This window comes from Aptenodytes patagonicus, chromosome 1 (genome assembly GCF_965638725.1).
Source record: "Aptenodytes patagonicus chromosome 1, bAptPat1.pri.cur, whole genome shotgun sequence".
NCBI lineage: Eukaryota > Metazoa > Chordata > Aves > Sphenisciformes > Spheniscidae > Aptenodytes > Aptenodytes patagonicus.
Window position 1 is genome coordinate 81866306 of NC_134949.1, and position 13863 is coordinate 81880168.

Genomic DNA, 13863 nt, shown 5'->3' on the forward strand with positions numbered 1-13863 from the left:
ACACTTCCATATTTTTAATCAGTAGCCTGTTGTTTTTACTTTGTCATTCGCACTAGCATATAAATCTGCCCTTCTTATGATCCTCACTGCTTGGTAGAAGTCAAAACATGCTGTTTAATTTTCCTGTTCACTGATTTCCATTTGTTTCATGTTCAAATGCTGGCTCTTTTCCCCCTTTTGGGCATGCTGTGAGCATTAAACTTAGTGATTAAATGCCAAAAAACCAGTCCTTTTCCCCTTCCGCACCCACAAATGGGTCATCCTAACCCTCGCTTGGATGCTTACCTCAACAGCGTGCCCTGTGCGTGTGCAGTCAGCCTAAATGGGGCTAGCTGCATGGGACCACCATAGGCTGACAGAGGTTAGCTAATGATGGCTAATAAACCAGGTGCAAAACTTATGTGCTCTCTTAGGGTCGTGACTGGCTTCTTGCTGCTTCTCATTTTTTTATTTAATCTACTACAGCAGAATATTTCATTTCACCCACGACACAGCCGAATCCTGAGACACCAAGACTTAAAAATAACTGGACGTAAAAGAATGAGAGGGTGGCATGTGGCTGTCCTCCGGCTTTCAAATTTTCCGGTTCACTGGGGGGGAATCTGAGGTTGTCTGTAGCTGTCTGACAGATGGGGTGGCTGGCCCTGACATCTGTGCCTGTGGCTGATCCCCGAACTGAGCCTGGAGCGTGTTCAGGATGTCATCTAGCTTCTGGTCCATCTGCATGACCTGTTAAGGAATCAGAAAGCAGATGAGCTGTCAAATGGTTGCACATGCTTCTGGTGAGAGGCACTCACTAGCCAAAAGCTCTGGGAGGATAAAGCCTGGCAGGAAGCGTTGGCATCTGAGAACCACCAGTTCCTCCGAGTTTTGTCTAGCCTGTTGCTGTAGAAAGGTTGAATGACGCTACGAAGTCACAGGGGAGGGTGTAAAGCCATGTGAAGTGGCAGCAGAAGGACAGGACATTGGTGGCCCGAGCATTTGGCCGCTTGAGTCAGCCATTTTGTCTCTCAGTCTATTCCCAGGGTTGCCAACTTCTCTCGGTGATGATGCATCCTGCAAATATCTGCCCCGAAACTCTCTTTTGCTCTTCGGTTTATCGTGAGTGTTTTTTCCCACTACCTCTCCCAGTGCTTCACCACCCTTAGTTGTAGGACATCATGCTTTCCATTACTGACTTGGGAAATGAAAGAGCTCCCCTCCCTTCACACTGTAAATAGATGCCTCTGTGATACATGTTACAGTCAGAGATCCTACCAGATACGGTGTTTATTCCCATGCATTGTTAGGAGGATAAACTACTAAAAACCACATAATAATACCAATGACTTCATTAAAAAAAGAACAACCATTCTATAGGAAGCTTGACATGCTAATCCCTCCTCTCATGTCTTTCCTCTACAGCTGAAATTTCTCAGGCATAGTCCCTAGGCAGAGGAGGCTTTTCTAGTTATTATTACTTTTAAGCAGGGAAAGGCAAACCTGGATTTTTAAAGGGACACTGCTCTCATACTTTCTACTGCTTTTTGAAATCCTGGTCTTTATCTAGGAGCCCAAAGCAGGCATTATCCTGTTGTGCTGGTAGGGCTTGCCTTCACTGCAAATGGCATCCCGCTCACCTTAGCATCAGCCAGTGGGACAGGCTGAGGACTGTTGACTGCTCTAGTTTGCTCTAAAGGCAAAACTGTGGCCAGCATCCTGTAAGCAACTGGGATCACTTCTAAGGGTGCTTGAATACAGTGCAGCTTTGTGTAATAGATGAGTCCAAGAAAAATGAGCATTTTGAAGAACATTGGATGGTTCACTTTACAGTTATCTGCCGTGAAACTCTGAGCCTCTGAAAACTGTGATCTGTCCCAGTGGGTCTAATAAACTTTGATAGCAAACCTTTTAAAGTGATATCAGATCTAAACTGAGCTTTCATTAAAAAGGGAGACAGAGACAATAAGTGGGGGGGGGAGAGAGAGAGAGAAGGATTCCAGCCTTTTCCTGTGCAAAGATAACTTTGGAAATAGCCATTGGCAGCATGGACTGAAAGTTTAGCAGGCTGAGATTGCTTTAAAAACCAAGGCAAAGAAAACCACCTTATCCGCTTTCCCCTCCTCTGCCTTTTCTCACTCCAAGTGTCTGCTCCCCTGGGGGCCCCTCAAACCTCAAGGTACCAGGAGCTTATTCAAGTTATATCATTTTGGCAACCACTATTCTCTCCTATATACAACCTGCTGGAGGAAGGAGGACTGGAGTATCTCTTCTACCTCATGAAGGGAGAGATGTGCTCCTCTCTCTTTCATTTCTACTTTCATGACTACTGTCTTCTAGTAGCAAAATTCCCTCTCCCTGTCTCTTCTTCTGTGTGGGTGCGGGTTATCTGAGGCAGTATTTTCAAGCAGCAAGGAGGCAGTATTTAGAGTATGGGTTAGATAGTATAGCCTTTCACTACAATTTCTGCCTGAGTGCTTTCAGGCGCATGGCTGGCACTGCCTGAGCAGTGACCAGGGCGGGCAGGGCAAGGTGTGTGGGCATGGGAGGATGGGGGCTGCTCACTGCAGCCCCCCCTGGGTGCAGGGCAGCTGGTGCCAAGCTTGGCGTGGGATGAGTCACTGTCCACCAGCAACTCCAGTAGATATTGATGCTCTTTGGTTGAGGGGAAGGGACCCTGGCAGAGGCTGTGTCTGACCTGCCTGACCCCACACCACCAGTAGCATCTCTGCCTTTTCCCGTATCTAATGAGCTGCTAGGAGAAAGTTGTCGATGCTGCTGTGGCAGGTCTCTCTCTCTGGTGTGGTCACCAAGAGAAGCACTGACAGTGCTCTCATCTTGGGCACAACAGCTACATATTCTGCTCAGCATTAAATTGGTTGGAAGTCTGGAAGTCACTAGAGGTTTAAGGGTTAAGCAGCATGGAATTAATTTAAAAACCACAGCCTTTATTTTCTCCTCCATTCTTGAAAAGCCTGTTTGGCTGATGCTGGTAATGACTCAACAGAATCTTTCTTAAGCAGAAATGTTGCGCAGAGCAGAAACTAAAGCAGAACTAATACATTACAGTAGGGTAAAAAGAGGTGTAGGCAGGGAAATGGGATCAGGCAGATGAAAGATCTTTTGGGTCTTTCTTTTGTGAGTCTTTGTTGATTTTGATCTGCACACTTGATCTTAGATAAGCTATGCCTGCATATTCCATATCATTTAAACTTGCTGTGTTTCTCTGTATTTTGCCAACTCAGTGAAAGAATGTGATGGGGAATAATTTTATGCACTTTTCTTTCCAGGAGAGGAGGAGGGTGGAGAACGTAAATATTCATTTGTAGGGAGGGAAAAAGAGAAATTCATACATAAGGGAGTAGATTACAGTATACTTCTGTCACACCTTCCACACAAGGATCTGCAAATATTTCCTGAACATTAACAAACGAAGCTGCTCAGTTCTTCTGTGTCAACCATATGCATGGGAGGGTTTTAATGGCCATTTTTGAGATTAGAAGCAGGACCCTGCAAAATTAAGCGACCCGTAAGAAGATGTAGTCAGTGGCAGATCTCTTCTAATCCTTAGCTTTGTATTTTATACACAGGATCAAGCCACCACTTTCTGGCTTCAGATGCTCCAAAATATGCCTTACTTTGAACATGCAACTAGGCTGGTAAAACTTTAGTCAGAAAGACAAATTCTTAAGTACCTTGTCGAATTGGAGCCTATTAAAAAGGGGTCAAATTTGGAGCTGGTTAACTGTGATTAAGGAGTGGCAAAAGGAGAGCTGTGGACACTTCAAGGCTTGACTGAAGTCAGTAGGATGACTTGCAGGGTTAGAAGACTTTTCACATGCGTGAAGGTTTTTCACAAGAAAGTCCTGGTTTTAGGTTTCTCCAAAACCACCTAGCAGCTATTACTTTCCTTAAGCCCAAACAGAACGAGTTGCCAGTTTTGAGTAACACACACAGGCAAGTGCACGGGCAAAGGGTTAAATTGTGTAACATGTTTTTCGGCTGAGTAAAGTGAGAAGCCATCCGGGGCTGGCCGCAGAGTTTCCAGAGAGATGTGATATGCCCCTCGCAGGCTCGGTGGAGACAGGTGAGTTTGGCAGCTGTCCACGGGCAAATGGCAACAAAACTTCTGTTCTCCCACATCACAAAAGCGCTCCGGAGATGATCTATAGAATTGTTAAAATGCTTTTATATCCTTTCAACTGCCCTGTAGAAAGGAGACTTGCAAAAGCAGTTTAAAATATTACACCGTTGTTATTGGGGCTATGAGGTGAGCTGAAGGAGTGTTGAAATGTATATTCATTTTAACATCCCCCTGTGAAAAGGGGCTGAATTCCATGGTGACATGCAGGACTGGTAGACAAAGAAAATGTCTTCCAACCAGCTCCAGGGAGTCACAGCAAGCCCTGAAAGGGAACTGGGTCAGTCAACCTGTGGGACGCAGGGTGTCCCTGCCCTTCACCTTGAGCACCACGTTGACTTTCAATACCTATGTGCTATTTGAGGTTGCTTTTGAGCCTCTGTTTGTGACAGCTGGTGTCTTGACCCCTTATCTAAATACCCCATTTTACCTCGGTGGGCTCCTGCTGCAGAAACGCCTTGTGGAGAAGGAGACCCTAGGAATGGCAGCAGCATGGAGAAGGAGGACTGGATTGTGCTGGGGATTTGCCACATGCTGGACAGATTCCTAACTCCCCTGAGAGCTTTTTTCTGACATGTTTTGCACATGCACAACATAAACAAAATGCATGTGTGGAAAACTCAGTTGGAGTAGCCACATGGTCTCCCCCAAATCCTCTCACTTTAAGCTGGAAAAATCCCTCCCCACAGGTTGTGCCTATCTTTTTAATATGATTTCTGGAGGCTGGGAAAGCCAGTATCAATTATGTGCACAACACACTGACTTGAACTATTTCCAGAGGAGTAGCAGAAGGGGAAGATGGTCTGCTGGAGCACTGAAGTAAATCTGTAAACCCACAAACACACTCATATGTTGCTAAGTAGGTGGAGCTTTGTATCAAAAGCTAAACATCATAAATCAAATAAAGTTGCTGTCGCCTCCTTAAGGCTCTGCTCTCTCCCTGTCTGTAGCAGTCCTACATGAACTGATCAAAATGGCTGAGCTGTACAGCCTTCGTGCAGTTATCTGCAACGTCTGGGCTGCTGGTACCGGGGATGCAGCACGAAATGGAGGAGCGAGAGAAGGCAGCCCAAATTTGTGTTACCAATCAAAATGTCATAGAGCAACAATAAGTTCTGCTTTTGGTTAAGCTGGATTGACTTTGGCTTCCTGTTTGCCTCACTCAAGTCGGGAAAACTATGAAACTGTGCCCACAGGACAGCCCAAGGTGTCGTGGCAGGGGTGGAGGACTGTAAGAGCTACTGCACTGTTGAGCCCCATCCCCTGCTATTGGAGCCGCTGTACTGTATTGGTGCTTTGGTTCTGGAAGCCCCACAAGACATCCAAGCTTCCTCTCCCTGACATGCAGCCCTCATCCCACAACAAACTGCAAACCTAAGCACAGATGACCAAGAGGCACCAAGCACAGTAGGCCACAGGAGGCGAGCAAGGGCATTCCCAGAGTGTCTGCAAGGTGTTATGTGGTATTTTCCAGCTGCCACTGCAAAGTCAACCACCTCTGGGGCCAGAGCTGCCATGGCAGCTGCCCCAGTGCATGCAAACACAACATCCTAGCCCAGGGTTTCCAAACCACCAGAGTCCTCAGCCAGCCCACTGAACACCCCTTCTCTAGCAGTGGCCCACCTCTGGGCTCACAGGCTTACCACCACCTAGACATGCCCCCCCCCAAGACCCTACCATTTCCTCTGTCTCCAGCCTTTGCTGCAGCTCCTGGCTCCCGAGGTAGCCAAAATGAAGCTGGATCCACCTGCTGCAGCTCTGACTTTCAAACACTTCATTTGAGGGCTTTAACACCAACTGCTTGGAAAAGAGTTGTCTGATGGGTAGGATTTATTTTGTATGGAGAGAAAAGTGTATGTGAACCTTTGTCTGCCATGAGCTATTCTACCTGCATGCACTTATTTCTGAATATTCCCAGCTTGTTATCTGTGATAGGTCACCTAAGGTCTAGTTCATAGGAGAAAATGGTATTTAGTAAAATCAGATGTGATTTAGTTGAACTAGTGCAATCCATTTTATGGATGCTTCCATTTCTGACTCGTGTAACATATTGATTTAGCTTAAGCTCATTATCCAGAAATTCGTGCCATTTTCTCATGTTGACCAGGTCTGTCACACGATTTTTCTTCTCATAGCAGATGGTGGACTGATTTGATTAGATCCTGTAAAGCCTATGTTTAGCTTTATATGCACATCTGGTCTTGTAGCTTCTCTCTGCCTACAGTTACACCCAATTATTCAAACATACTAATTGCCTATCGTACGGTTTGAAGTCTGAATTGTTTATTTTAGGAATCGCTTTATTTTTTATCATGTCCGTGAGTGGATTTATTGCTGTCCAGAGACTGCTGATTCTGGGAAGGGAAATCTTTTCTTTACAGCACTGCATACAAAACTGCCTCCCTCTCACCTTGTGTGTCCCCTGTTAGAGAAATTTCACTGAGGTGAAGTGCTGAAGCCACCAAAACATTTTCTTCTTCTTTTTAGCATGGCCAGACAATGTGAATGTTGATGTAGCCTGTTGGTAGCTGTCTGTGAGGAAGCAAATGGACATGCCAGCCATAGAGACCACAACTAGCTTGGGGAGATTTCTCTTGTGCAAGGTGCGGCTGTAGTGCAGCCTCTGTGAGCCTGGTCCAACAAAGTGCTTATGGATGTGTTAGCTTGAAGCATGTGAAGAGTCTTGCTGAGTTCACCAAATATTTAAGTGCTTTGCTGGACTGGAGCCAGAATGGTCAACAGTTTGCAAGACTACACCTTTAGGATAAGCTTTCGGAGTCTCCTAAAGTACTCATACACACATATGCACAGACATATATCTACACCACCATTTTTTAAGTCTCTGAGGAAGGATAAATGGCATCTACCGTGGCATCCTTCATGAAATGACTTTGGCATTAATATTAGCAGAGAACTGGCAGCTTGTATCTCCTCTTAAAACAACAACAACAACAACAAGAGGGCTTTGATGAACAGGCTCCCATTAACTGACTGTTTTTGGGATGAGTTGTAACAGATTTGGAATTGGCCTGATTCCTAAAACGATGCTGTATCCCAAAGCAAGGTTGCCAGGTGGCACGTACACAGGGAAACATCTCACTGTGGTATGTCAATGTCTCCTAGCCAACTGCCAGCACTCCCTGCCCCAACACTGAGCCGTGCAGCTCCTCGCTTCATTCTGCTGAGGGTGCAAATAGCACGGAAAGACCAGCTTCAATCAATGGGAGCTTTTGTCACTAACCTCAGAGGTCAGGTAAACAGGTAAATGAGTAGAAGCTACACAAAACGCACTTCCATGACAGCCTGTTGTTCTGGCAGACCCAATTCTCCACGAACACCAAAAAATATATAAACCACCAGACTGTCTTGTTTGACTTATTCCGTGTACCCCTTAGCAGATATCGGTTGTTTATTTTCATTCCATGAAACTTATCTAGATAAGTCCACAATTTTCCAGGCCTCCCTTCCTTTATTCCAAACATCCCCACCCATTCTTAGGTCAGGTGTTATAACCTTTGGCGGCCTAGAATATAGTAATCTTTATTTTAAGTATAGCTTCATTTGTTTTGGTTTCCATCTACCTTTCCTGTTTAAATGAAAACACAAAGGTCTATCCCTCTGCACTTTGTTCCTGGGGTATTTCCTGTTGGTAGCCTTTTGGTGAGCATTATATTTTTATATTTCCTATGCCACAGTTGCACTGATGAACCTCTGCAGCAAGACCTGTGTTTGTGGTTGCTGATTCTGGTGTAAGATGCCATTTGCTTAATCGCTAAGTAACTGTCAAGAGTTCAGCCCTGGCTTTCTAAAGCAGGCCTGGTCAGCACGCAGATTATGTTAGCAGTGTTACTGCTTTGGGGAAGGTGTGATTTTTTTTTTTTTAAATGAATCCTGGCTTCCTAAGTAAATGAGGTTTAGCTGATGATGTATCTGTGTATATGTTGCCACAGAAGCTTTGGAGTAAGCTGACCAGCTTCAGACATGTTTGCCAGAGAGACAGAGTCCTTACAGATAAAAAGTTTGGACAGATTTCTGAAAGTCTGGCACTTGTGCAGAAGACAGACATCCAAATTAGTCCCTCATTGAAGGAAGGACAGAAGAGGAAGGTGAACTGTATTATTAGACCCCGGAGAATCCACACAGGATGCCCTGACCACAGGAAAAGCTTTATTCAGCTCTTGCCCCTTATTAGCCTCGGATAATCAACCACAAAATACAGAGCCACAGGAAACCAGGCCGCATAATTTCTACTGCTCCCAGAAGTACTTGTTTCTAGCTGAAGAAATTCAAGCGGTGCCACTCTCTGAATGGACACAACCATAACTTTCCACAGCCGCCATTATGCAGCAGCACTTGGCTGCTGGGTGTGTTGTAACTACTGAGGGAGTTTGTCTCATTTTAGCTATATGCACATGCACCTGTGTGTCTGTTTGCAGCCAGTGCTTTGAAATGTTTGGGTTTTCCCTAATTTTCTCCTGGTAGGTAAATCAGTCTTTGCAGAACTCCCTTTCTCTTGATTTACATACATAAATGGTTATTTTTGTTGTTGCAGGACGTTTCATTCTTCACCCTCCTCCAGATCCTGCTCAGATCCTCCCTGTAATCTTGCCATCTCTCTTTGCGACATCGCTCTTCAGCCACACCCTGGATGACGTACTACCATTTCTCAGCTCATTATATTGTGTGGCTACAAGTCCTGCTGCAAAACCAGCGTGGAAAGAAACAACACGCAAAAATAACAAAGCTAGTCCAGCCTCAAAGGTGGATATGCAGCTACTGTGAGTCACACCTTAATTTCACAATAAAGCAACCTTGGAACTTATGCTCCAAGATGCTGATTAATTTAATTTTTAAATCTCTAAACAATACTGGACAGAGAGAAACAAGGAAAAGAAAACGCAGCACTGAGTATTTAAATGTTGCCAAAGGAGCACTGAGAAAGAAATTACCTTAGCCTTTCACTAGATGGATGTGGAAGCTCAGCATTTTAGATGGGTGTGATGAACTCAGTATTTGTGCCTCACCTAAACCTTTGAAGAGATGGTACCAAGTCTTCTATGCTCTGATCGTTTTGCCTTTACTTTTGCTTTTTTGAGCTCTATTAAATATCCTCCATGAGAACAAAATCTAACCCCACCAGCCTCATGGCTAGATAGGCTTGACCAGTTCCTGCAATGGGGAGGACATTTTGGGCTGTGCTGCAGCTGGTTTGTTTCTTTCAGCTTAGTTGCAAGGATTACTTATTGATCAGCGGGCAAATTCACTTAATCCAGGTCTACTGACCTGACATCTAGCTAAGCTAACATCTAGTTAGCACAGATGATGAACTGTGTATGACAAGGTAACATTTATATGCCTTATCACAAGTTTTGATACACAGCTGCCCTCCATCAACACTCACACACATAAAAAGCTTTATTTCAAATTATCAGTCCATCTTTTCTTATAGGTTGGCAAGAAAGGCAAAGAGAGAGGGAGAGAGGGAGTGTTATTATTGGGAGGAGCACAGGCATTATGGTGATGGCGATCTAGATAGTAAGACATGTAGGTACTAGAAAAGTTCCAGGCAGTTCTTGCAGGACTAGACCAGGACTTCATAAACCCAAGCTCCAGTCTACTCCCCAGCACAGCCTTCTTGCATTGAGGACAAGTCACTTTCTGGATAAGCCTCATCAATATTTGTTAACCACATGAATCAAACAATCTGCCATTTCTTATCTTTCTGACATGAAATCACATGCAATTGGGTAGGTTTCAGTCTTGGTACAAAGCAGAAGACACAGACCTACAAAAGGTAAGAGTAATCTAAAAAGTTGGCTGAAACGTTGGCTGTAGGAAGGAAGGAAGTTGCACTGGAAAAAAGATCAGTCCCTGTTGGAAGAGGACAGGAGGAGAGAAGATGGTGGTGCTCCTTTGTCTTTCCTACCATTGGCTCTGTGAGGATTGAAATGGACACGGCAGAGCAAGGCTTGAAGTGTGGCATGGTGGTCATGCCAGGAAAAAAAATTTAATCGGGAAGCAAAAGATTGATTGTCTAGGGATCAGAGGGTGTCACTGGGAGGCCACCGTCTGAGCTTCTATTTTCAGCTCTGCGAAAGAATCGTCATACCATTTTAGCCAAACCCTGTAGCAAAACTAAGGGCTGCTCTGTGAGCAGATTTGTGCTGATGTCAGGAAATCAAGCCTACCATATGCCTTTCATTGTTCCAGGGAAACCTGTGCCTGGACACTCATTTTGGTGTCCCCTATTTCAGTGAAAGAGATGAAGTAAGCTCGATAGGAGCTAACTCATAAGGGTCTTGGCAAGTGAAAACTGTACCTTTGTACTATGCGCTGTTGAAAAGGGTGAATGAAAACTTCTGCCCTTATTTCTTCTGTACTCTGCATGGGACAAGTCTCTAGGGTCACCTTTATGCAACAAGTTCACTGAAACTCTCACACCCTTTGAAGGATGCCGCAAGACTTGCTTAACGCATGCAACACAATTTGAGGAAGAAGCTACAGAAGCACAGTGTGGTGTTACGTATTTAAATCCTGAGGATTACAAAACACCATTGTTTGCCCATTAAAACACAGAAACCCAAAGCAAGTAAAATACTATCAGACAGTGCTGACTGAGGGTGTAGCAGTTCTTGATTCTTACTGATTCCAACATGCTTTGCTGAACCCTTTGGTTTTAGCCTGTCTGGCTTATCTGTCATTTGATGGATTTTACTAGCTTGCTTGTGTATACCAGGCCTGATTAACAGCACTGCCACACACATATTTTTAATGAATCCTTGAAAAAGTCACGGCGAGTGGGTGGACTCAGGACTGTCTGGTCCGGTTTTGCAGCCGCAGTGACCCGACGTTTGAGGGTGTCTGTCTGTCTGTTCAGCCATACCAAGCCACAGCATTCAGTCCCAGAACAGCAAAAGCCACAAGCATAAACTGTGCAGGAAAAGCAACTACGCAGCAAGAAACTGTTCGTGACTTGAGCTGAGATTGCTCAGCACCTGGAAGGGTCTGAGCAATACGTGGGGTGTGACAGCATAAATCAGTGCATAAACTGGCTGTAGCTATAGTAACTGTGGATGCAGAATATCAGAAGAGATTGCAGGGAGAATGAATTTGACTGGATTTGTCTTTTTTCTCCTTCCCAAGCTAGAGAATTAATTGCATAATACATTCTGTAGCTAAAGAGATGTCCACGGACATTTAAAACACTGACTGAGAATAGGAAACTGAGTAAAGCAGCTTTTCCAAATCCAGAATCTCAATGGTAGACATTTTCCATTTCTTTTGTGCTTGAAAAATAACAGAGAAATTTGAAAAATCAGCATGACTACATCCCCAGGGGAGACTCAAATAAAGCATTAATTAAAGTAAAGAAAGGGAGGTGTCTTATTTGAACTCTGCTGAGCTAGATGGATTACCTATGAAAGCTGGCATTGACAGGACAGCTGTATGAAGAAGCCTGTGGCAGAAGTACCGGTGTCTTATACAAACAACAGGAGACAGGGCAGGAGACGCAAAGCCATAATTGCCAGATAGATTTATTCCTCATGAGGCATATGCTAAGTCAGCAGAAACCTGCTTCAGTTTTCTGTTGCAAGGCACTGCACTGTTAATTAAGGAAAAAAAATTCAGTTATACCTACCATTGCTCTTACAGCTGTTTAGCCTTATACTGCAGGGAATACTGCTGGGGAGAAGAATATTATAGATCTTGCCCAGAGAAACAATCATTTTTCTCTTGCATGTCTCTTCTTTTTCATATATCTTGCAGAGAAAAAGCACAGCAATAAAAAGGGACATGTATTAACATGAACATTGAGGTGTAGGAATATAAGAAAGGCCTGGTGAGATTTCACTGTCGCAGCATTTAGTAAAATAATTTAAACCGGTGCTGCAGTTTAATTAAAATTTTGGGTTACTGGCTTTTTTGAGGTTCTAGAGGTAGAACTGGGAAGCCATGGAGGTCTTAACACAACTTTCTGCCGTGGGGGAAAAACAGACCTTCTTCAGGTCAATAAGCTAAAATTCATTAATAAAATAGGTACCGGTTGGGACTACCGAGAACCCCACGGATTTAATTGCCTAGCTTCACATCTATTTGCTCTATATTACTTCTACTCACCATGAACTATGACTTTGATCTACTAACTCAATATAATCTACAATAAGTCTAAGCTGTATATAAAAATGCCTGGGTTATTTGTTGTCTGCAATGTTTCTCATCCCTTTAGAGCAAACTTGTTTAACTCCATATGGAACTAGTTATCAGTGAGAAGGAAAATAAGATATCTATCTTTTCGCTAATTAATACTTTAGAAAGCTTTCACTTTCATGTTTTGATGCATATTAAAAATCCCAGTTGTGACTGAGTGCTTGTCTTTCTGCACCAGTATAGTGTAAACGAAAAATGACCATCACCATGAATCCATGACATAGAGGCTCTGGTTTTGGCTGCCTGACCGCTGTGCTTGGCTTCCTTCACTGCATGCCCAGCCCTGAAACCAGGATGAAAGAGCATGGTTAAGCCCTGCTGCTGCTGAAAGGCATGGCCCTGCCCACCCCAGCTGCACCCTCCTGCCCTCCCTGTGCTATACAGGTCCACGGTCCAGCCTTGGCTGGACTCAGGAGCAAGCCCAGGAGAGCTGTGCAGCACAGCAAAGACTACCCATGTAGGAGAGCTGCCTCCAGCCTGGATCCCAGGGCTACGGATGCCTCCTCCTCCGTGCTTATATGACTCTTTTACAGCTTGCAGGTTACACAGAAACAGAAGGAAAAGCAAAAGCCCTAAGTGAACTGGGGTCACATGCTGTGCTCCAGCTGAGGCACTGTGTACCCCATCAAAAAAGCTGGGGTTCTTTGCCCTGCTTTCCCTTACCTGTGGTATAGTCAGCTGAAATGTCCATTGTAAGGCACACAACTGCTTCTTTTCTAGGAATTTGAGCTAAGGTTTTAATTACTGTTAATAAGGAAGTGGATTTGCTATTCTGCAAGACGATTCAAAATAAAAAAAATCTCCCAGACCCCCAGACCATGCCAAACCTGGGCAAAAGCAAATAATTTCTTTGCCATGAAATCTAAATTTTTCCCTTTATTATTTGCTAATAATTTGCAGAAGACAAAATCACTGTGAAATACATGCCCCCACAACTTTTCATTTTTAAAAACACTGAAATACCTCCATTCAAGTCTGCACTTGTTTTTACTTGTTGTTCCTAAAAAATTCATCAAAGTCAATATGATTTTCTGTAATACAGCAGGTCCTGCAAATTTTGCCAGGGAAGAAGCGTTTCGATGTAAAATCTCCTGCCAGCTCTAGTTCAAACACTTGTGACTTAGCATACGCCAAAAGCGCACGTGGCCTTGCACAGATGGACAGCGCAGGAGCCCCAGGAGCCAGCCTCACTTGCACAGCCTAGGGAGAAGTCTGGCAGACCTGCAAGCCAGGAGGTCTCTACTCCCGTGAGATATTGGATGCTCTGGTAGGGGCACCAGGCCATAGCTGGCACTGTGCTGAGCCCTGTAACGGGCAGGTTCGTTTTGGTACTCCCCTCCTCTCCTGGTGATGGGAGGAGATGTCCGCACCTCCTCTCTCCTGGCCAGAGCAGCTGATGTGCGTTGCACTACCTGCCTGCTGCTCTTTATCACAGGCAGGGGGTGGAAGTGGCTTGATTCAAAATAATTTTGTATGATGCATTTATTGGCAGCCAGATATTTAAAAAGCTCTCCTATACCCTGCTAGTCCCAGGT

General features: G+C 44.5%; 1 protein-coding gene across 1 annotated transcript in view; it reads right to left on the reverse strand.

Moving 5' to 3' along the window:
- Positions 1–494: 494 nt before the first annotated feature.
- LOC143155806 (potassium voltage-gated channel subfamily KQT member 1-like) overlaps positions 495–13863 on the reverse strand; it is a 531395-nt gene continuing 518026 nt past the window's right edge. The window contains exon 17 of the mRNA XM_076328783.1: positions 495–729. Coding sequence (XP_076184898.1) covers positions 574–729 — 156 coding nt within the window. The 3' untranslated portion in view covers positions 495–573. The remainder of the gene's footprint in view (positions 730–13863) is intronic.